This window comes from Camelina sativa, chromosome 16 (assembly GCF_030686135.1).
Source record: "Camelina sativa cultivar CO46 ecotype springtype chromosome 16, ASM3068613v1".
Lineage (NCBI taxonomy): Eukaryota > Viridiplantae > Streptophyta > Magnoliopsida > Brassicales > Brassicaceae > Camelina > Camelina sativa.
Genome location: NC_141895.1, coordinates 9,915,436 through 9,939,600, shown reverse-complemented (window position 1 = coordinate 9,939,600; position 24,165 = coordinate 9,915,436). Strand labels below are relative to the sequence as shown.

Here is a 24,165-nt window from a genome sequence, read left to right as displayed (position 1 = left end):
TAGATCTGAACAAAGAGAAGATCAATAACTTGGATGTGGAAGCACTTGGCTTAACAAAAAAAAAAATAACGAGTTTGGTCGTTAGATCTAAACTTGGGAGCAAACTTGCTCTATTACCATGATAGAGTTTGATGAGAGTTCGAATGAAAGAATTAGTATTTACTTTCATAAGAATATCATTATAATTAAAAAGTATATCCTTATAATCTATGTTGCATGGAAACTCTTTTTGAGGTTCGTTTCCCGTTTCCGAAACGTTTCGGAAACGGAAAATCGTGGAAACTCGGAAACAAGGCACATAAACACGATTCCTAAAAAATTATGTTTCGAAACACGATGGAAACTCCATTTCCGTTTTAGAAACACGACGGAAACCTTTTTTTAGTTTAAAACTTAATAAATAAATTTGGAAATATAAAACTATATAATAGATATAAATATATAATATTATTAGTGTTTTAATCAAACTATTTAAAATTTATATTTTGAAGCTTTGTTGTTTGAAGCTTTTTGATATGATTTTTATGTTTAATGTTTTATTATATATTTATATATATCTATAAATATATATGTATATATATGTATATATCCATACGTTTCCAAAACGTTTCCATTTCCTAATTTTAGAAAAAAAATCGTTTCCCATTTCCGAAACGTTTCGCTTCCACGTACCCGTTTCCGTTTCCATGCAACCTAGCTTATAATATACAAGCATATATACGAGAATATCATTTAACCTACTTTCCTAACTAGTGAGATCATATAGAATATTTACAAATCATTTATATGATTACTGTATATTTACATATCTTCTAGATATCCTCCTATAGCTTTTACTAGGGGTAATATAGTAAAAGTAAAAGTATAATATAGCAGAATGAAACAGCGCACCTTGTTTAACCCGTGTGATAGCCGCTGTAACAATCCTCGTATCTTATCTGCTTTCCAATTTAAAGAATAAGTGGGCACCATTGTAAACTTACTACCAATAACTAAAGTCAGAAGTCCAAAAATACATCTTGCAAAAGGAATCTTGTAAACTGATCATTCTGGTGGTTCAACAACATCCATGATGCCATCACGCTGGATCCCATGTTTCTGTGGTATGGAAAAATTAAAAGTAAGCACACCATAATGTGACAATAAATAAAAACCAACACAAAAACAAAAATTATGAGACCGGAGTTGTGACTATGTTGTCTACTGAGAACAGAAACCGAGTTGACTCACTAGTCCTAGGCCCCGTCGAAATTAAATATCCGCTTACCCTAGACGTAAACAACTGATTCATTCACTGTTAGGAAAAAAAAAAATTATTGAATATAGGATTCACACAATGATTTTGTTTGAAATGGGAAACTAATTCACTTAACAATCTCTCTCGAAAACTAGATCAAAGCTCAAATTAAAAAGGGATTAAGATACATTGAGGAGCAAGCTAGGCTTCTCTCAAGAACAATTGTAGATTTAGGCTTTTTGTATTAATTTCTAGATGTCTTATATGGGGGGGAGGAGAATCCCTCTATTTATATGAGAGCCTAGATTACAAGTTAAGACTACTTTCCTAAAATCTCGGATCAAATAGAAGTTAAATTTCTCTTTTTCCTGATCTGGTCGGACTCAGTGGCGATTTTGGAGGTCGGTCGAGTGATTTTGTCGGGCTTCTGCTTATAGGCCCGTTTAGCTGGTCCAAAGAGGTAGGTTCCTCAGTTCAGTTGATCTTCAAAATTATTCGGTTTATCTTCGGTTTAGGTCAGTATGTTGTGGGTGCCAAATTTCGCAACAACAAAAACATAAACAAAAAAGAGAGGAGGAACATCGAAGCTATACCACAAATTTTTACACTTTTTTGAGCTAAAGGTTCCACTCCCACCCACTTGCAGTAAACTCGCGTTGCGCTCGTGTCTCCAATATATGTGGGGTTTACCCACCAAATCCCTTTTTTTGAAAAGAAACACACCTATCTCTTAAGACCACCTTCATCAGTGGTTATATATGTTGGTTCTAAAATTTTTGAGCAATAAAAGTGATTAAATTTTGTTTAATGGACCCAAAAATAAATAGAAGTGGTTCTATTTTTAAGTGTTTTGGAAATGCTTCTAAGTACGTGTCAATAGGTGAGTGGTTGAGTTTTTTTATAACAGAAGATGTTTTTTCTTTCCGTGTTCTCTCTCTTATTTGATCTTTTCTTGTTCTCTCTCTCTCTCTCTCTTGTTATCTCTCTCTCTCTCTGCCGATGGAGAAACAATCGAAGATTTCAATTTGAATCCTTCGATTAAAGGAGAATTGAGTATGAAATTGTGTTCTCTGAGTGTTTGTTCCGCCGGTTTCATCATCCCCACCGACGTTGGTCACCATCATCAATGACAGGTTCACCAAATCGGAGATTTGAAACTTGAAATCACAGAGTTTTCGTTCAAGGAAGCTTCAAGAATTTTCTTATAGTACGAATCTAAACCTTAATCATGTGTAGTTAGTTCTAAATTCTTGTCTTTTGATTCAAAATTAGGGTTCGCTGATTTTAGCAAAATTATGGTTCTTTGATATAAATTAGGGTTCTTTGTTCTTAGCGAAATTATGGTTATTTGAATCAATAAGCAAGGTTTGGCTTTGTTATTTAGGCATGATTGTGTGACAACCCGTCCCGCGGACCCCACTAGCCTACCGCTAGCCGCCCCAACAGACCCCAAGCTGGCCCTTCAGGGCATCGATCCTAACCCCTCACTGTGGAGATGAACTATTCATCCAAATCCACCAGTAGGTTATTGGTGCGCCAGGCGTTCCTCGAACCTTGGTCCCCACCCTTTAACAACCTTCTCACAGGACAAGCTGTCACCAATTGACCTGGTGGATTTGGATATCCACAGTGAGGGGTTAGGATCGATGCCCTATAGGGCCAGTTTGGGGTCCGTTTGGGCGGCTAGCGTGGGGATAGCAGGGGTCCACGGGACAGGTTGTTACAATAAAAAATCGATTTTTATGTGACAACCCGTCCTGCAGACCCCACTAGCTCTCCGCTAGCTGCCCCAACGGACCTGTCCGTGGACCCGCTAGCCTCCCGTTAGCCGCCCAAACGGACCCCAAGCTGGCCCAGATTGAATCGGTTTATGCATAGATTGTTTGATTTTGCTAGATAGTTTCGGATAAGCAGCCTGAGATTGTTTTTCTGTTTTTGCTTGAATCATTAAGCCTTCTCTTATTTTTTTGTCTTTGTTTTGAATCAGTAAGTCGTCATGAAATTGATTTATATCTCTGTTATTTGCTTCAATCAATAGTCTTGAATATGTTGAGTTTTTGCTAATTTGATTTGTTACTTTCTCTTTTTCTTTGAGGTTAATTTGCAGAAACTGCAATTGGAAATGATGTGGTACTCGTTTCACCAATGAAGCAAGGTAAAGTTTCCTTTACCCTGTTTTGAATTTTGATAGATCAGATTAGGTAAAGACTTGAAATGACCGGACCTGTTTTTTTGTTTTACATAATATATTAATCAAGCATCCCATAATACTTTATTAAACCAACATTCAATAACATGCACAACGGAAAACATATCACACAAATATCTCCAATGAAACATCACACAATATCATTCCTAATCATTCTATCCAACAACCTAGCATACTTCTATAAAGGGTTCCAACATTAACAACATAACCAAGACAATCAACACATAACCGAGACCCAAGATTATCTTTCTCCTCATCGCCACGATTTTACGTCACATACCTGCACCACAAACAACAATTGAGATACGTAAGTATTATCACAAATACTTAGTGAGACAATCCTTCCATCTACTAGGCTATATACACAAACGAAAAAAAGACAAGCACAAGCAATTCAAAAAGAACAACCAAACAAGGCAAGCAAAAAGACACATCCGCAGTCTGCTGAACATTGGTGTCGACCGACAACCTCCTGGTGTCGACCAACACCCTCATCAGTCCATCACAAAAACACACGACTTGATGTCAATCGAGACAGATGCCCTAACATCAAATCCTGTCAACTCCAGCGAAAGATCACTGCCTCCACAAGCCACAAACTGGTCCATGGCAATCACTGTAGCAAACCAAGCCACATTCAACCATGAAAGCATACAAACACAGAAGGAATCAGTCACCAATCATAGAAAACACATAAAACAGAGATCTAATCGCTCAGATAATCCATGGTCATGCACTCACCTTGATTTAGAAAGAAAAGAACAAAGAATAGCAAGATTCAAGCCTCACAACAGCTCTGCAACGTCACCCACGCCCAGATCTCCTTCTGCACAAACAACCCACACCACCAACAAGCCTAGAAACCTTCAGGAACTTTCAGGAACTTAATCATTTTTGCTCAACTCTGGAACGACAAGTAGGCTAAAAAACATCCCAAATTCGACCTTCCCCTTAAATACGATGATCTAGGGCTTTCGAAATTCCAAACCGCTTCAACCCCACAATTTAAACTAAACTGGCCAAATCAGAAATTATTGGTGTTGACAACCACCCCTATGGTTTTAATCGACACCCACCCCAAAATTGTCCTTTGGTTTGCGGGCGTTAAAAGAATTAACCTTTTTTTTGGTGATAAATGTTTGTTAAAGATTTTTTGGTGATAAGTGTTTAAGCCACAACCGTTTTAACATTGACATTTAGCTGCATTGATTAGTGACTGTTTTTAGTTGCATCGATTAGTGACCGTAAGTCTGAAGCGGATATGGTCCTCTGAAAGGGGGAAAACGATGTGTTTCGGCCACGGGTTTCCACCAAAGATACTTGAAATAATATTTTCCTGCATTCAATCGTTGTAGGATGGTGTAATGGGGTGTGGTTCCCTCGCGCCACCCCCAAATATTCTTTTTGTGTTTGGTTGGCTTTCCAAAACAGGCTTTGGACAGGGGATCAGCTGCTGCAGTAGAACACGAGAGCTGCTGCAACTTGCATCCTCTGTAAAAATGCGATTGAGACGAGGGATCACCTCTTCTTCTGTTGTACTTTCAGCGCTGGTGTTTGGGAGGACCTTGCTTCACCTATCTATACCACTCGATATTCTACAGATTGGAGAACTATTGTTGAATGCACCTCCCATCACTAGACAGGCCGAACGATGGGTTTTCTTGCGCGATACATCTTGCAGGCGGTCGTTTACACCCTTTGGCAGGAGCGGAATGATCGCCGTCACGGTACTTCCCCCACTCCCCAAGCTCAGCTTACACACCGGATTGACCACCAAGTCCGTAATCAGCTACTTACAATCCAGCTCGGAGGTGACACAAGGTACATGGATGGAATCGAGAAATGGCTTGCTTCCCGTTTTTAATTATCTCTGGATAACGATTCCTCTGTTCTGTATCAGTCTATGTCATAAACGTTGCACTTGATGTACAAACGCTGTTTCTTTTTGAAATCTAATTTGACATATTTATAAATAAAATAAAAAGATTAGTGACTGTCAAGTTTGTTTGTGTCTTTTGTTTCTTGAATCGGATCAATGATATCTCTTGTTTGTGTGAATGGTTGAATGAATCAATTTGGTTAAGTTTGTTTATATCTTTTGTTTCTTGAATCAGCTGAATGATGTCAATGATGTCTTTTGTCTGTGTTAATGCTTGAATGAATCAACTCAATGCCCATCGCGTGTGTAAAGTTATTATATTTTATTTTATTTTTCTTTTTCCAAAGTAATAGAACTGAAATCAATTTTAATTTCGAATCCATGTAACCTAACCGAAATCAATTTTAATTAAAAACCCATGTAAACTGAAACGAAATCAGTTGGTCATCTATATATGAGCTCCAAAATCAACCGATTGACCATTCTAAAATCATGCACTTCTATCATATCAAGAACTAAACCGGTTAAGAAAGCTTGCTCATATGCTTGTGACTCTCTTGTGGTCTGTGTGATTACATCATCTTCACTCGTTTGCTTTGCTGCTTGAGGACACCTTCTTCATCTTCAGACAATTCTATTCATACTTCTGCTTGAATTGATGATGTTCTGAACCGTGCCATATATGGGTGTTTGTTTATATAACCCTCTTGTTACCAAAACACATCCTAAGCAGCAGTTACGAGAAAGAGAGGGAGAGAGACATAAAGGGCATGAGATAAACTGTGGCTCTCTGAGCATTTTGGTTGGTTGAACATAATGATAATGATTTACCTTCAAGTACGTGCCCACCTTCAATGGAAAGAAAAAAAACACCTTTTGTTATTAAAAAAACTCAACCACTCACCTGTTGACACGTATAAACTTAGAAGCATTTCTAAACAGGTCCCGGCGTCCCGCCTAGAACTTAAGTTCTTAAAGCTATGGCTTAGGCAGCAGATAAATATAATAAATTTTAGGGGCATTAATATTGTTGAAAACTAGGGTGTTGTAGTGGTAAAAACCTCAAAAGTGGGGAGTTTGATCCTGGCTAGTGTATCTTTAGAAATATAGTTACGTTCTACTTACCTTTTGACATCCTCTTTAGGTATAGTTTTAGGTCCAATTAGAAATCTCTTCAAATTATTGAACGAGTCATAATGAGAATTTCTTGTCAAACAAGATGCATAATTGTTTTCATTTTTTTTTTTTTGGTAATGATAATTGTTATCATTATAATTACAAGCAAAAGCATATTGTTGTTTACGAAGTGCAAATTTAAAAGGGAAGTTGGACCTATTCAAGAGTCAAAGGAAAATGTTCTACGGAAAAAGTATATAAAAATTACGCATACGTGTTTACGTAGTGCATGTATTTAAATACAGTCATACAGACTTTACATCTTACAAAATTTATATAACTTAATTAAAGAGTTTAGACCTTCAGAAAAAAACAAAAAAAAAAAAGTTTAGATCTTCAGACCCAAGAAAGATGTATGTGGTGATTCGTTTAATAACATTGATGATTCTCCTGTTCTTTGCATCATCAAACACAGTCTCCGCTCGATTACAATACGTTCACAAATCTCTCAGTACAAGTGAGTATCTAGTTAAAAGAAACATCTTCTTTTGTCTCTTAGTTCGGTTTTCTATTTCATAAAAATTTGTATTATTTTTTATTTTGTTTAACTATACCAATAGCAGAAAGGGTTTGGGATCGTCAACAAGTCCTCTTCGAGATCAAGGGTAGTGTGAGCCCAAGTGTTTCACGACCTGCAGGCCAAGGAGGAGGTCCACCATAGAGACAATAGTTAATTGGTATAAGTATGACGACTAATGAGATTTTTTATATATGTCAACTCACTCTTTAAGGGGGTTTTAACTCATCTTGTAAGTTGTAACGCTATACTGTCATCATCAAATCTTCCTTTTAATTTTTGGTTATATGCAAATAGTTTTTGTTTTTACTGAATAAATATTTTAATTTTAATTTTCATATTGTTAATTTATTTTGATGTTTTTTTTTTTTTGGTTGTTAATGGTTGACGAACTTCTGTTTTAGTCAAGTATCATGTAGACGTCGAATTTGTTACGATTGAAATATACGTAACAAAAAAAATTCCCTCTCTACAAGATGAGAATTTCGAACTGAAATTTTCTCGCAAGTTAAATGAAATGGACTTCTATTTTCTATGTCATGTGAATGCCCAAAAAACCTAGATGGCAGAATGAGAATAGTAAAACAATAAACTAGTCAGATTTTGGTCGAATTTACATATAATTCATATTTAAGGCAATCAATTTTTACTAGACCAAACCAAACAGAACGACAACAAACCAAACAGAACCGAACTTCTAAACAGGTTGGTTTGAAAACAAGACACTGCTAGTCTTGCTTTTGCTTAGCTATAATTAGAGAACAAAGCCTCCTCTATGTGTCCAATTTAATTTCACTCTTAGGAAATTTGTTAAGAAGAGAGCTTAGCTCCGTAACATAGCTTCCCAAATCCCAAGTCGGTTGTGGCGTTAACACCCGACCAGAACCAGATTCAGACACTTCTTCTCCACTTTTCTCTTCCCTTGCTTTGTAGTCAAAGTTTCATACAACTGCTTCATTGCTACTTCCGTAAAGAGGGCATGCATGCATGCACCACCGTCAGGACTTTCTCAACAGAGTTGAAACGAAAATTGAAAAAGACCGGACATAGCTTGACATAGCTCTGTGAAGAAGATCAGACAAACACGTTTAAATCTCCTTTCACAACCTCTGAAACATGGCAGCAAGTTCGAGATCCGGGTCAAACAATAAGTTGGTACAAGGGCATTTGGTTTACGGACTCTATCCCGAAGTACTCCTTTTTGCTTTGCCTTGCTGTCCATAACCGGCTTACCACATGTGACAGTATGCTATCTTGGAACAGGGGAATCAGTCCATCATGTGTTCTTTGTCAAGCTCCGATGGAGACTAGAGAGTAGAGACCATTTGTTTTTCACATGTACCTTTGCTTCTCGGGTTTGGGGAGCTTTTTAGCTCGCAAACTAATGCAGCACAGTGACACCTCAACTACGTTGATTCTCCCGCTCTTTAACGATTGCTCTATCAAGGGAACACATCGCTATATCTTAAGACTTATATTCCAAGCAACTGATTTCTCTATTTGGTTCGAACGTAACACGCGCAGACATGGAGAAATCCCTTCCTCGCCAGGCCAATTAATTAAGTTTCTTGACAGTTTGGTTCGGAATAAGATCAGTTCCATTCAGTCTCTTGGTTCTCGCAAGCTTGAAGATGATCTTCGATTGTGGTTCGAGTTAACCAGCTAATTCTCGAGTGTATTTTCTTCTGGGTGTGTTGTAGATTTAGTACGTTTTTAGAAAGAAATTAAGTTTTTAGTAGTTCACTATTTACAATTGTGAAAGTAGTTGTGAGTGAGTGTGTGGTTGTGTAGGGTTCGGTTGTGTGTGAGAGTGAGAGAGGGTGAGAGAGTGTGAGAGAGTGTGAGAGAAGTGAGAGATGTATGACCCATTTGTGTGTGTGTGAGAGAGAGGGGAACTGGTGTCATTGTAGCCTTTTTTTTTTAAACTAGTTATTCAGATATTTAATAATATAATATAATATAAATAATAATATATTAGTTATTCAGATATTCAGATATTTAATAATATAAATTTTTTGAAAATATTTTATTAGATACAAAAATACTATCTTTTTCTTTATAATTTGATATGCATTTTGTTTTAGTTATTTGAAATATATTTTATACCAAAAGTGATATATACAATGGTTCTATACAGATAATAGTCTGTACACATAATAACGTGTACATATGTAATTTGTATAAAACCGTTGCGACACAGACATCTGCACAGACATATGAAAGTCTAAGAATTAAACAAATTACATCTACACACTTAATAATGTGTACAAACTTACATTACAATGTATACAGACATCTGTACACCTTGTAAATCTGTATGATACATAATTTGTAAAAAATATTTAATATTATTAAATAAAATCATCAAACAAAATGCATATCAAATTATAAAGAAAAAACTTTAGACTTTTTGTATGTGAAAAAAATTTCGATTTTTTTTTTAATATAATCATGTATTTAAGTAACTAAACATGAGGGGTATTAAAAAAAAAAAAAAAAACTAAAGGGCCACGTTGATATAATGAGAGACCACATATTTTTGTAATTATGAATAGTAAACGTACTAAAAAGTATATTACTTTCTAAAAACGTACTAAAACTACAATTATCTCTTTTCTTCTTTGGTTCAAAAGTTTTGGTTAAACTCTAAAAAAACATTCGATTTAAGGATGCATATATTGTAAAATGGATTTTTTGGTTGAAAATTTTACATTCATTAAAAAAAAAAAGAGAGCATGCACAGAACATAATAGTTTATGAGACTTCTCTCTAGTTTCTTGTTCATCAATCAGCATTTCTCTCAGTGCACTTCAAAAAGGGTCAACACAGGATAAGTATAGACTACTACTATTCGATAGGCTTTATCGGATATGTAACACATCGCAGCATGCAGCTCATGAACCAATTTAGTAATTCTACCTGGAAACACGTCTGACATTACCAAACATGCAGCAAGAACTGATTCCTTATAGCCAAAGTTATAACCTTCTTGCGCAATATATTCTTTCCCGGCAGCAATCCCATCACGGTAACCAGCCTTTGGTTTAGATTAACCAAAAAAAACAGACATACAGAGAAGTAGATCAAAAGTGAAAAGCATTTTACACAGAGAGAATCATAAGAAAAGGAAAAAGAAATACCGTGTGAAACCTCACACGTCTCAACGTATTATATTCTCATTGTCCAACACGCTAGCTTCACTATATTCTTCATCTGAACTTCCGTAAAAGGGATCTTCTAAATTCTCAAGACTGTGATCAACATTACTTAAACTAATATAAGATGATTCTAGTCATGGAGATGAGGAAAGCCAAAACTTAGCAACACAACGAAGCTGATTCTGCTATAATCCCCAATATCAAGCAAACATTAGTACACCATAAGCATTCCTAAGTGTCAACTCCAATGCTGCTGACTCAGCAATCAGAGGGACAGCCTCATCACTAAAAAATTGGAAAGTAAAAGAATTTATCAATTCTTGAATTATACTTACATCATAAACAATAAGCATTGAGGGTTGCAAAGAAATAATACTAAACAATCAACATTTTCATGAAGGAACCAACGCCCAACAAGTTTAAAGATCGAGTCAGCTAGCTTAACCCCAAATAAACTTTTGTTTTTAAGTTACTTTTGAGAGATTCAAATATTAGTTATTCGTATGTTGAGCTTAATTTAATCTCAAACATTTTTGTAATTAATTAGAAGAAATAGGTTTTTAGAATTTCCTTTGTCTACGTATATAGAAAATTTGAGTGGAATAGAATTATTACTTTAACACGATAACATAGATGAAGGCGATCATAACGACGAAAGAGTGTTTTTTTTTTTTTTGTTGTAATCTTACGTTATATATAGATATTGATATTTTGGTGTTTTGGTACTTCGAGGTATGTTCCACACATGACAGAACGTGTATATGAGGGGAAGTTTAGTCCAATTCAGCCTCAGAGCATCCACATTGGTAAACTTTTTAATAGTGTCTTAACTATAACATAATATTAAACTTAATATTAATTTAATTTAAGCATTTTATCAACTTTGTGTTATTTTTTTCACCTTCCATTAGTGATCTCTAAATGTTGGGTCTTAAAACTTAAATAGAAAATGTGTTTTTGAGTATAATGTTACAACGCAAAACTGAGAAAAATGAAACTTAAAATTGTAATTATAGTATATTTTACAAGAACACAAATGAAACTGAATATAAACTAACAAGTTCTTAATCTGTTGTTACACACACATGCTTCTAATCTGGTATTGTGACTATCCACGTACCTTCCTTAACGTCTGGAACACCAACAAATACCTGCATCAACAACAACACACGTTAAGCAGCCAGCAATTAAGAGGATCAATAGAAAGTTACAAACAGACACCGGACATTCCAATCAGACACACAACTGATGGGTTTACCCCAGTAAAATCATTTCTATGAACTACCCAATACACATTTGATCATATATATCAGATCACGAAGAGATCAATACTAGACTGCAACAATGGGAAAACAAGTTTACCCCAAGTTTTCAGACACAAATCTCTTGAGTTCCCTGTTCATTTATTATTTTTTATTTAAAGATCCCTTTTAAAGTTGTGCAATGGCGATGGTCTCATACACATAAGATATTCAAGATTATAAATAACATTTTCTAACAAACAAGTATAAAAAACTGCTAGTGAGTATACAAAACCAAATTCAATAGTTTATTTTCGTCGAAATTTGAGATTAACGACGTAACCCACGTCACCGTTGTGCATTCTGTCTAGATATAAATACCCTACTTTACATCGTTAATTTATAAACTTAAGAGTTTAGAACTTCATACTCGAAACAAAATGTACAAGTTAATAGCTTTGATGATTCTCTTGTTCTCTGCATCATCAAACACAGTAGTTTCCGCTCGATTACTCTACGATTCGAAATCTCTCAATACAAGTAAGTTTATAGTTATCAGATTCAGAGACGACTTCTTCTTCTGTCTCTTAATTTGTTAGATTTACTATTCCTTAAAAAATATGTATTTAAAGATTAATTTGTTTTGTTGGAATATAAAACAGCAGAAGGGATTTGGAATCAGAAGCTCCTCCTCGAGATCAAGGCTCGTGTAAAACGAAGTGTTTCACCGCCTGGAGGCACAAGATCCTGTCCGCCTAGTGTTCACAACTAGCGACGCTCTACGTTTACAACTTACAAGCATGAGATGACATATTGTTTCCCTTTCTTTTTAATTAAAATAAAAATCCCTTCCTTTCTGTCACCTAATAAATTATTTATGTATATATATACTAAGAAATTTTCCAGGCAACGCGTGGGTTTTTTTTGTAACCCGTGGGTTATATTAATATGGTAAAATATGTAATATTTAAAAAAATATATATATGTAATATTTTATAACAAAATCTGATGTAATTTTCTTAAAATATCGACGCTCTAAGGTAAGATAGGTAAACTGATAATACTAGAATTCTCAAGGCTTGCAAAACTAGATAATAATGATGAGAACATAACCCGGTTAACCGGAGTAAACCGACATTATCTAAGTCGAAGATAGAGTTGATATTATCTTGTCTTTGTTTATCTTAAATTAGTGGGATTGTATCTCCACTTAGTCAAATATCTTAACTGTATGTTTAGTGGGTTAGTTTCTTTCTTCTTGTGTATTTAAATATCATTGATTAGCAAATGAAGGATAGACTTGATTTGTGTGTCAACACAACTCTTTAGCTTTGAAGAGGGACCATTCTATCAGTGATATCAGACCAATTACTCTTCCTTTGAAGAGTGACCAAAATTAGCATCACTGCTAACATTTGGTATCAAAGTACTTCTATCCTTTTTGTTGACGACATTCTTTGAGAATCAGCGTTCAACAAAACACCTTCAAATTTCTATTTCATACAAAACAAAAAAAACCAAAAAAAAAAAAAGAATCAATGGAGTTCTAAGATGAAATCTATGGATCCCCTATCTTTGATGTCTACAATGATAATGAAGAACCAATATTCGATGTCTATGGTGAGGCGGATCCAGTCTCCAATGGTATGAGAGCAACATGGGACACATTGAAGAGGTCAGCCTTCGTGAAGTCCAAGATGAGTTTTAAAAGTTGAAGTTCTGTGTGGTTATAAATTCAAAGTTCTTGAAGATATAATGGATCGATTGACAGAGACGGCAACACGTGATATATCTGATGAAAAAAGATTTCTTGAATATCTTCTCAAATGAGATTACATGTCAAATGAGATTACAACGTCAAATAAAAGAAAAAAGATTTATTGAATATCTTCTCAAATGAGATTACATATGTTTATAAAGAGATATGAAATTTGGTAACAAAACCAAGTATTAATTATTCTTGAAACTAAAAGTTAATGAAGATAGTAAGTTGAATGAAAATCCAACTCTTGGTGGTTCTCTTATTTCAAAGTGACTCTTGATCTTCATTTTCGTCACTCTTCTTTGACCACAAGAGAAAGTGATTATTTTGGGTTTTCTTAGACTTTGTATTAGGCTCAAATTAGACTAGACTTGATAGACATCATTCCCAATAGAATTTTGCATGCTCTCTTTGGTCATAAGCTCTTTGATTAACTCATTAATTGTTTTCTTGATATTCTCTCTTTGATTCCTAGGTCTAGTTTGCTGATGAGAAACAACATGGGTTGTATCATTTCTTCACCTTGGGGTTAGTAGAAACAACTTCTGGTTACCAAACATAAATCTAGAAGCTCCTAAACCAATTAGACCTAAACTTCTTTAAGTGAAGAACTAGATTGACGTCCGTTGGAAAATGAAGCTTATCCTTGTATTCCGTGGGGCAAATCTTCCTTTATTGATTTTGTTGGAAACGTAAGAGATCCATTAACATCCTCCAAGTGATTTTGTGTTGAAATTGTTGCTGAGTTGTTCTATGTGACACGATCTTTGGCTAAGACGCGAAATTGAGACTTTGATATATCTAATGAATTGAAATATCCATATTTTCACATGAATTGTAGTAAAAAAATATGAGTGCGAAAATGTTTTTGTAAAAGTTATAAAAATTGTGTATGGAAGAGGTTTGATAATTATTTTTCTTGTTAAACTAATACTTGAGAGCAGCAATGTCATTTGTTAATCTTAATTTGCCATGTATATAATAAACATAATTGAGATTTGAGAATGTTTAGGGAATTCTCGTAAATATCATTAAAATAGATTTTTTTTTTTTTTTTCTCCAAAAACAATTTCGGAAATTTTATATTGTTAACGTTTCTCTGGAATACTTTGTAAATTAATAAAATTTTGAAAAAGGAATCTTCTTCTCCCCCTTTATCCCCCAACGCTCTCATCGGCATAGAAATCTGAATTCTCTCCCATAGCCATCCATATCGACACCAGATGAAACAACAACATCACTGAGAAGAAGAGTCCTCAGCAAACCATTTCTAAATGCAAGATCTCTTCGGATCAGTTCGCCGCTCACTAGTCTTCCGTACTACCACCACCGACGATGACAACCAAGAGAACCATCCTCCGTTACCTACTCTTCTCGCCGATAAAATCACTTCCTGTATCCGTAAATCGAGAGTTTTCTCCAAACCTCAGTCGCCACCACCACTACCTCCGCCTAACTCCACCGTACTTTTGAAACCTCCGATTCGGTGGCGGAAAGGTCAGTTAATTGGCCGTGGTGCTTTCGGTACTGTGTATATGGGTATGAATCTTGATTCCGGTGAGCTTCTCGCCGTTAAACAGGTTAGTCTGAGTTTGGAATTGTAAATCTCCTTCGTCAATTTTGCTTTTACTCCTCGATTTTGAAATTAGGTTCACTTTAATGGTTCTTAATATTGGTAAATTAATGGAATCTGCAAGCTTAATCACAGATTTCTACTTCGTTTTTGGTGGTAACTCTAACGGGTTAAGATTGATTTTGGTCAGATTTTGGAATTAGGGCTTTTAGCTCTCAGATGTTCATTCCTGGACTCGTTTTGAATCTTTGAGTTGTTGTGATTTGAGTTGATCATGAGCTCATTTTAGTTGTTTCTTTCACAGGTTCTGATTGCATCCAATTGTGCATCCAAGGAGAAAACTCAGGTTCAGTAACAAGCTTACACGTTTCTTGTTTATATTGTGCGCTACATTTTCTATTTAGATTAGATGACTTTCCTATTTTGGTGAACAAAAGGCTCATATTCAGGAGCTTGAAGAGGAAGTTAAGCTACTCAAGAATCTTTCTCATCCAAATATAGTCGTAAGCATTAACGTTATTGTTTTCTTGCTAATACAACATGCCTTTTTTTGTTTGTTTTTCCTAAACTTTGGTATTCTTTTTTGGCCTTAGAGATATTTGGGTACGGTGAGGGAAGATGAAACTTTGAACATCTTGCTTGAATTTGTTCCTGGTGGATCTATATCTTCACTCTTGGAGAAATTTGGACCCTTTCCTGAATCTGTAAGTCACTATATATAAACCTCTATTGGGGTTTTCTGAAATGTTTAATGATAGTAACGTCTTTAAACTGATTGACTAAGGTTGTTCGGACATACACGAACCAACTGCTTCTTGGCTTGGAGTATCTTCACAGGCATGCCATTATGCACCGTGACATTAAGGTATCTATTTTTGCCCTTACTATGAAAGTGCTTAAAACATCTCGTATCCTGGCCCTTCTTATTTTGAGGTTCTTCTGTTCTCAGGGTGCTAATATCCTTGTGGATAATCAAGGATGCATTAAACTTGCTGATTTTGGTGCATCCAAACAGGTAGCTGAATTGGTAAGTCAATATTCGGTCTTCAACTTCTATTTCACTAAAACCATTCTGCTTCTGACTGTTGACAAAAAAAAAAACATCTGCTGCTGAGGTTTTTAACTCGTTCCTCAAACATATTCTTCATCATGATTTCTAACTAATAGACATGGATTTATCTATAGGCTACTATTTCGGGTGCCAAATCTATGAAAGGGACTCCCTATTGGATGGCTCCAGAAGTTATTCTTCAAACTGGGCATAGCTTGTAAGTATTACTTCAAACATTTTTGTAATTGCGAGATTACATGCTTTGTAGTCAACTTCATCTAATCCTATTATGTGCAGTTCTGCTGATATTTGGAGTGTAGGGTGCACAGTGATTGAAATGGTAACTGGGAAAGCTCCTTGGAGCCAGCAGTATAAAGAGGTATTTAGTTTAGTGTGCTTTGTTATTCAGTTCTATGAATAATTCTGTTTCTTGAACTTATGTGGACATATTTTCTTTTCAGATTGCTGCTATCTTCCACATTGGAACGACGAAGTCACATCCTCCAATCCCTGAAAATCTTTCCTCTGACGCTAAAGATTTTCTGCTCAAGTGTCTGCAGCAGTATGATAGTTTTGACACAAAAATTTTAAAATTAACTTCTGTCACTTCTCTTCCTTCCCGTCTTGTGGATTGCTGAAACATTGTGTCCTTTCTTTTGTAGGGAACCAAATCTGCGGCCAACCGCTTCTGAGCTGCTAAAGGTGAAATATTAACATGAGTAAATGAAATCCAATCAGGTCACATATTTTAATTCTTTTGAGACATAATGTTCTTGCTTTTCGTTCATTGGCAGCATCCATTTGTTACGGGCAAACAGAAGGAATCTGATATACTTCTTGCTTCAGTCATGGTGAGTTCAGAGTATGCAATGTATAGCATATCATCTTAGGTTTTTTGTGAAGGCATTTTGATAGGATGTCTCTTTTTGTATATATATTCTCAGGACAATTCAAGCAGTCCTCTATCATCAGATTTAACTGAGATGAAAAGCTAGTAAGTGCTGCGCTGAAGCCAAAACATTTTAGCTGAATTTCTGACTGCTGATCATTTGTTTCTTTTTCTTATAGTCAAATGTCTACAAGTGATGATGTAGGAGACATCTGTAACTTGGGTAGTCTGACTTGTACAATTGCTTTCCCTGAGAATTCAATCCAAAATAACAGTCTGTGTCTGAAAAGTAATAACGGGTATAATGAGGATGAAGATGATGATGACATGTGTTTGATTGGCGATGAGAATTTCTTGACATATAATGGGGATACTGGCCTTACTCTTGACAATAATACTGATGCCAAGAAGGTAAGCCTGTGTGTCATTGTCTTTTCTCATCTATATTCCAGATTCTTTTATGAATAATCGAATCATTGTGTAATATATTATTTCTGAAAACACAATTATAAATTATCTTTGCGCAGAGCTCTGATACCATGAGTGAGATCTCTGGTGTTTTGAAGTGCAAATTTGACGAAAAGTCTGGAAATGGAGAAACGGAGACAAAAATGTGTATGGAAGTTGACCACCCATCGTACTCAGAAGATGAAAATGAGCTGACCGAGTCAAAAATTAAATCTTTCTTAGATGAGAAGGTGACTTATGTACAATATTCTGTTTCCTCAGTGCATTTAGATCCAACTTTGAGTTTGCAAACATTAACTTGTTGGTAAAATGTCCTAATCCGTAGGCTGCAGATCTAAAGAAGTTGCAGACGCCTCTGTATGAAGAATTCTACAATGGTTTGATCACATGCACTGCCAGCTACATGGAAAGTAACACTAGTAACAATAAACGAGAGGAGACACATCGTGGTTTCTTAAAATTACCTCCGAAAAGCAAGTCTCCGAGTCAGGGCCGTATTGGTCGTTCACCTTCTAGAGCAACAGATGCAGCCTGTTGCTCCAAGAGCCCAGACAGCGGTAGCAGCTCTAGTGTGCTGAATAATAGCAATGCAAGTGCTGATGCTGAACATGAATCAAACAGCCAGAGGTAAGTCTAACAGCAACTGTTGTTCTGCTTAGATTTTAAGGCTAAACATGAATGGTTTAGATTCTTTTTCTTCATCTACTCGCCGTTTAGTAGATAGGAACCAATATCCCAGAAGGTAGTCGCATGAATGCATGTCTTAAGTCTATTATGGCCCTCCAATTTATAAATTGGGTGTCCATGGAAGCTGTTGCCAGAATGTTAATCACAAATATTTCAAAAGATTTTAGAAATTTCGTAATGAATTTTTTTTGGAAATCCACTTTGCCAAGACTTGTTTGTTCATTCTGGAAATGGGTTGTTTTGGCTTGGCAGTGTTGCATTGTCAGAGATTGAGAGGAAATGGAAGGAAGAGCTGGATCAAGAACTTGAAAGAAAGCGAAGAGGTAACTGCAATTTTCATGAACTCATTGTTGCGCGCTGCACATTTCTTCGTCTGTTCCAGCATTTTATGTCTCTCACATGACCACGTTGTTTCTAGTGGTGTATCATTTCTGGACCACAATATATGTATATAAAATCAAATTTTACTGCAGAGATCACACGGCAAGCAGGGATGGGATCATCATCCCCGAGAGACAGAAGCTTGAGTCGACATAGAGAGAAGTCGAGATTTGCATCTCCAGGCAAATGATCTGTACAAAAAGTCCAGCCAATTTTGCACTTTTGTCTCTAAGGCTCTTACTGTTTCTAAAGCTTGGCTTTTTATAATTCGATTGCTTAACTAGTATATATGATATATACCTATATATAATGTTCCTCGTATGCGCTAACTTGCAGTTTGAATATATATAGCTAAACAAGCCTAAAATATTTGCTGAAGTACAGTGTGATGTGAGAGTGTTGGAGTTGAGCCAACCACAGAGCATATAGGTTTTATAAGTTGAATTGCCAGATTTGTTTTATGTTTTGTGTTTATCTGAGTCATTTAGCTATTGGTTTACAATATATATTCGACCTTTTAACAACTTCTACAATAGACATAGGCGAATTACTTGACCTATCTACAATCACTGGATCTACAAAAACAGTAAGTGTTGTAACAAAGCCACCGTCATCTCAAAGAAATCGCATGAACATACCATTACCAGACAACTGGCACATGAAGTGCACTAGACTAAACATAGAATTTAAACCAAGATCACAATATACAGAATGCACATTGGGAACTTGAGAGTTGAGAAGTTGCATTCTTAAAGAAACTGATAAAATTGTTGCATAAAAACTATACTTACATAAGTGAAATGGATATTTTTTGTTTATAATTATATTTTTTACATTTATGCTTGCATTTAGCTAATGTAAAATAAATAAATAAAAAAATTGGCTATATAAACGAAAATATGTTTTATAGTTCTGCGAACCTTTGGTCGGCGCCGTGTGCATGCATATATCATATATGGTTGTAAACTTGTAAATGTCAAAGATGTTTTTAATCGTGCATCACACTATTAGAATCCCCCAACCATGACTATTCAATTAGTCACCTTTCAAGATAATATTTTTTTTAAGTTCTCTTGAAATTTTGAATACCTTAACATTTTCTTATATAAATCCATTTGATGAAATTGTTCTCATCATCCCACTTCAAACACCAAGAACACAAATATACGAACTAACTAAAAAGGCTATAAGGAACTCTATCTGCAATGGCGATCACAAGCACCTCCTTCGCGATTTGCCTCCTCCTCTCTTTGGCCACCATTGCCACTGCTGATTACGATGCACCCTCATCTCCTAAACCCACACTCCCACCTCCAGTTTACACTCCATCGGTTCACAAACCTCGTGTTTACACACCACCTGCCCAAAAGCCAACTCTCCCACCTCCGGTTTCCACTAAGCCAACTCTCCCACCTCCGGCTTACACTCCACCGGTTTACACTAAACCAACTCTCCCACCTCCGATTTACACCATGCCGGTCTACAAACCTACACTCTCACCTCCGGTATATACTAAGCCAACTCTCCCATCTCCGCTTTACACTCCACCGGTCATCAAAAAGTCTCCAAGCTATTCTCCTCCACGTCCATATGTACCAATACCAACCTACACTCCACCCACCAAGCCATACGTCCCAGAGATCATTAAAGCCGTTGATGGCATCATCTTATGCAAAAACAGCTACGAAACCTACCCTATTCAAGGTATAAAATACTTTAAAAATATCTTTTATAAAAAACAATTCTTTTTTATAACTTTTGACTATGTGTGTATGCATAAACCATCCTTCCTAAAAAGATTTGACCCTAAGGCATAACAGAACTTTTAAGTTACTAATTAGAAACGTTGGTTGATTAAATTTCATGTAGGAGCAAAGGCAAAGATTGTGTGTTCCGAGATGGGATCATACGGGAAAAGCAAGAACGAGGTTGTGATCTACAGCAATCCAACTGATTCTAAGGGATACTTCCACGTGGCGTTAATCCACAACAAGAACCTATCTCACTGCCGTGTCAAGCTCTACACATCTCCTATCGAGACTTGCAAGAACCCAACCAATGTCAACAAGGGCCTCACCGGAGTTCCTTTGTCGATGTACTCCGACAAAAACTTAAAGCTCTTTAACGTTGGTCCTTTCTACTTCACCGGTTCCAAGGCTGCTCCCACCACTCCCAAATACTGATCATCATCACATTACGATGAAGATGAACTTGCATGGCATATGAGGTCGCCTTAATCAATTTATTATTTGAAAATCTTTTTTTTTTTCACTTGAAAAATGTTCTTATTTGTTTGTTCCGATTTCATTTGATTCATTGCACAACCAATGCATTATATATTTCTATTTCGTATAATAAAATTCTAAGAAGAACAACAATTTGTGATTATGTATGAAAAAAATTCAATATTAATATGTATTTTATTTTTGTAGATGATAAGCTATATTGGTAAGATTTGTTATTTTTTATGGCCATTGACCAACGTCTTGTTTATCTTTGAAAACCAAAAAAAAAACAATATTTTAAATAATGTCGTTTCCTTTTCCAAATGGGGATCAAAAGAGGATCTTTGAAAAGTTTTGAAAATCAGAGAGCACGAGAACCAAAGAAAAACAGTTTTCTTGACTCTAAATTTAATGACTGAAAACTGCAATTTGCTGGTATCCACTAGAGCTGTTAAAATGGGCTGCCCATCTCCAGACCTGTCTAATATTGTCCACTAAAAATGATCGGTCCATAAACAACTATTCCCACTAATGACCTTGTTTTTATAGGTTAGCTGTCTAAGATTGATGCCACAAATTAAACACGGTATCAAATGTAGTCGCTAAATTTCCTCTGGCGTGTTTTATCACCATCAAGTTTTCTCTGGCGTATTTTATCTAGTGCTCTAACAACCACTCCTCGTTTACGAACAAGAGGCATGAACATATAGGCTTTGTGCCCACGTTGCAAACAAGAAGATGAAACTATCCTACACTCACTTTTCAGTTGCCCTTTTGCCAAAATGGTTTGGCGTCTTTCGAACACTCTTTTACTCGACGTCAATCAACTTGAACAATGCTGAAACCAACATATCAAATATTATCAATCAATCGGCTCAACAGAATATCCCACTTGTCGATTCCCTATTTCCTTTTTGTCTTTTATCTCATATTTAGACAGCTATAAATAATTCTGTCTTCAATGGTTATCACGAAAGTGCGTCCAAAACGGTGTTGTCTTCAATATCAGAGACAAAGGAGTGGGTGATACTCTAAGAACTCAGGAACCTCGGGATATTAGAAGTACACAAACGCCACCTCTCACATGGGAGACCCCATTGTTTCCTATGATGAAATGTAATTATGATGCAGGTTTTAAAAGTGTTAACCAACAACCTACTGGCGGCTAAATAATAAGAGACCATTGGAGAAATCCTGTCGTCTGGAGCGCCAACAATTTTCATAAAAATCCATTAGAAGCCACTACAAGAAATAAGAGTATTAATAGTAGTAGATAATAGCGTTTTTGATGATTCTGCTATAGTTGAGTTTCCGAGAAATTTTTCAAAAAAGACAAACGCTACGATATTGCGGAAATATTTTTTATTGGCTCGTAGAGTAACCGGGAAGGTGAAAATTTAATTGCCTCTAAAATATTTCTAAATAGTTTTAAAAAATAATTATAAAAATTATAAGATAGATTAGGTCAATTTAGTTTGGCTATCTCTGTTCTCTTCTCCTCTCTTTCTTTCTTTTTCTTCTTCTCCGACTTGAGTATATCGGCGATGTAGACGAGAAGCCGGCGATTATTATAGCCATTCTTGAAGGAGATCGAGTGCTTTTGACTCCCGTGGCTGATTCCGACGACAAAGACGATGGTTCTTCTTAATTCGAAGCCACGAGGTCTAGTTTTCTTTTCACCTGATTTGAAATCTTGTTATATGTTTCCTCATTTCAAGAGATATGTGAAATTAAAAGTAGAACAGGACTGATATTAAGCTCTTAGTTCCTTTTTAAGATTTATTCTTCAGAGATTTGGCCGATTTTGTTTTCCTTTAATTAAAATCTTGGAACTTGTTTTACCCTAGATTCAATCTATTCATAAGAACACTTCTTTAGATAAGTTGGTTAGCGTGTGAATTAGCCAAACATATAATGATCTTTAGATAAAAATTTGACCTCTGGGGATTAAGTAGAGTATGAATTTGCATCCCAAGTGTTTTGGTTAGAATCTATTAGACTTTGTGTGTTTATGTATCTGAATCTTGGAGATTGTTTATATGCAGAAAAGAGGAAGGCTGAAAGCTTAAGAAGAACAGAGCAAAGAAACGGTGAAGAAGAAGAAGAAGTCACTGGAGCTGTGGTGACTAAAGTTCAAGGACAAAGAGAGACAGGTCAATAAAAGAGATTGTGGGCTTAGAGTTGATGAAGCTTGTGATGATGATACTGTTTATGTTAGGGATGATTGTGAAGGTTTGTTAGTGGTAGATTGATAGGTGTTTGTGGTTTTTGTAAAGAATGAAATTTGTTATGTGGTTTTCTAAATATTTAATATTTATATACTTTGTATTAATTTTAATTGGTTCTTTTTATTTTTATTCCTAACAAAAACAAATAACAAAATAATTAGTAATAAATAATTCGTCATTTTTTTTAATAAATAAATTTTGAATTATTTAAAAACAAACTAATAACACAAAAATTTTGCTATCTTTGCTACAGATAACTACAAACACCTATAACGGGCAACAAAACTATAGCACACTAACAATCCGCTATTAAAAATGTCCGACCTACTATAACAGGCGATTTTAGAGCGTTTTAGGAAACACTATATTTGTGAATTTATAGCGTTTAACGGCCGCTATTAATACCCACATTTCCTGTAGTGAGCGGAGACAAAGGCTTTGCTAATAGCAATGAACAAACGTGACTTTAAGGTTATGATTCAGTCATCTTTGAGCGAGACAGTGAATTACTTTGCAAATAAGTAAATGACACTTTACAGAATAAATCCTTGTCCAATTTTTTATAAGATATCAATCTCTGGGAATAAAAGTTCAATTTCGTTCAATTCAAATTCACAAGACGTAAGTGTAATCAAGTAGCTCATAGGTAAGCAAAGTTTGGATGTATAACACAAGAATCCTATCTTGATTCTGAATTTGTATCAGAATGGCTACAAATTCCTCTTTGTAATGACAATTTCTAAAGCAATATAAGTTCACTTTGAATAAAAAAAAACATGATGAGAAATGATTTTTAGATTTTTCCAAATCAATTTTAACCTAGTTTTTTAGGTAATATTGGCTGTCCAATGTCCATTATGTCCAGCCCAGTTTGTCCATGGACGATATTAGTTTTCGACCATTTAAGTCCATCTCGTTTATGGACTTGTCCATAACCCGTCCATAATGAATTGGACATGGGCTGACCATGGACACTCCGACTATTTTGACAGCTCTAGTATCCACAAAACAAGTTGAAGAGAGCACTGAGAGTAGGGATGTCAATCGGGATAGCTCGGCCCGAAACCCGTAAAGCCTGCATATGTTTTAGCCCGGCCCAAAATATTTCTGAGTCTATATTTCAAAGCCTGAACCCGACCCTAATAGGGATACAAAGCTTTTCGGGCTTATCTTACAGATCAATAATTCAAACTTATAACTTTATACGTCTTAAAAAGAAGTATTAAAGATGCACAATAAAACAAATCAATCAAACTTTTAATACCTCATCTATATTCACTACAACCAACTTAACTTTAAAGAAAATGTTTTAAACTAAACAAAATTTTATACTTTAACCAAATAAAACATATATAATTCATATAAAGTATCATAAAAAAATTAAAAGTATTATTTACAATTAAAAGTAAATATTTGATTGCAAAGTTTAAATATTGTAAACTAGGATTAATTATACTTTAATTATATATTGTTTTACAACAAAA

General features: G+C 35.4%; 2 protein-coding genes, 3 long non-coding RNA genes and 1 pseudogene across 7 annotated transcripts; 5 read left to right on the top strand and 1 right to left on the bottom strand.

Moving 5' to 3' along the window:
* The first annotated feature begins 2,176 nt into the window (after positions 1–2,176).
* Positions 2,177–5,446, top strand: LOC104758935 (uncharacterized). Of its 3 annotated transcripts, XR_762792.3 has the most exons (3): positions 2,190–2,444; positions 3,333–3,392; positions 4,802–5,446. It is a non-coding gene; the product is annotated as an uncharacterized LOC104758935 (long non-coding RNA). The 3 variants fall into 3 exon arrangements; XR_015583919.1 differs by having other exon boundaries at positions 2,177–2,444; positions 3,345–5,446; XR_015583918.1 differs by having other exon boundaries at positions 2,181–2,444; positions 3,333–5,446.
* Positions 5,447–6,765: 1,319 nt separating this feature from the next.
* LOC104758936 (uncharacterized) lies at positions 6,766–7,369 on the top strand. Its single transcript, XR_002036274.2, has 2 exons — positions 6,766–6,958; positions 7,062–7,369. It is a non-coding gene; the product is annotated as an uncharacterized LOC104758936 (long non-coding RNA).
* Positions 7,370–7,791: 422 nt separating this feature from the next.
* LOC104760066 (uncharacterized) lies at positions 7,792–11,779 on the bottom strand (annotated as a pseudogene).
* A 2,410-nt stretch (positions 11,780–14,189) lies between these two features.
* LOC104758937 (mitogen-activated protein kinase kinase kinase 2) lies at positions 14,190–18,689 on the top strand. Its single transcript, XM_010481908.3, has 17 exons — positions 14,190–14,759; positions 15,057–15,098; positions 15,190–15,255; positions 15,346–15,456; positions 15,537–15,617; positions 15,702–15,779; positions 15,938–16,020; positions 16,101–16,182; positions 16,265–16,365; positions 16,466–16,505; positions 16,598–16,654; positions 16,748–16,797; positions 16,872–17,103; positions 17,220–17,390; positions 17,486–17,787; positions 18,100–18,170; positions 18,321–18,689. The coding sequence occupies exons 1-17, from the start codon at positions 14,454–14,456 to the stop codon at positions 18,416–18,418; spliced, it is 1,971 nt and encodes a 656-aa protein (XP_010480210.1). The 5' UTR covers positions 14,190–14,453; the 3' UTR covers positions 18,419–18,689.
* A 668-nt stretch (positions 18,690–19,357) lies between these two features.
* Positions 19,358–20,659, top strand: LOC104758941 (proline-rich protein 1-like). The gene is made up of 2 exons (XM_010481910.3): positions 19,358–19,932; positions 20,098–20,659. Exons 1-2 carry the CDS (start codon positions 19,434–19,436, stop codon positions 20,409–20,411), a joined length of 813 nt encoding a protein of 270 aa, XP_010480212.1. The 5' UTR covers positions 19,358–19,433; the 3' UTR covers positions 20,412–20,659.
* Positions 20,660–21,057: 398 nt separating this feature from the next.
* On the top strand, positions 21,058–22,802 carry LOC104758940 (uncharacterized). Its single transcript, XR_762794.3, has 2 exons — positions 21,058–22,115; positions 22,499–22,802. It is a non-coding gene; the product is annotated as an uncharacterized LOC104758940 (long non-coding RNA).
* The last annotated feature ends 1,363 nt before the right edge of the window (positions 22,803–24,165 follow it).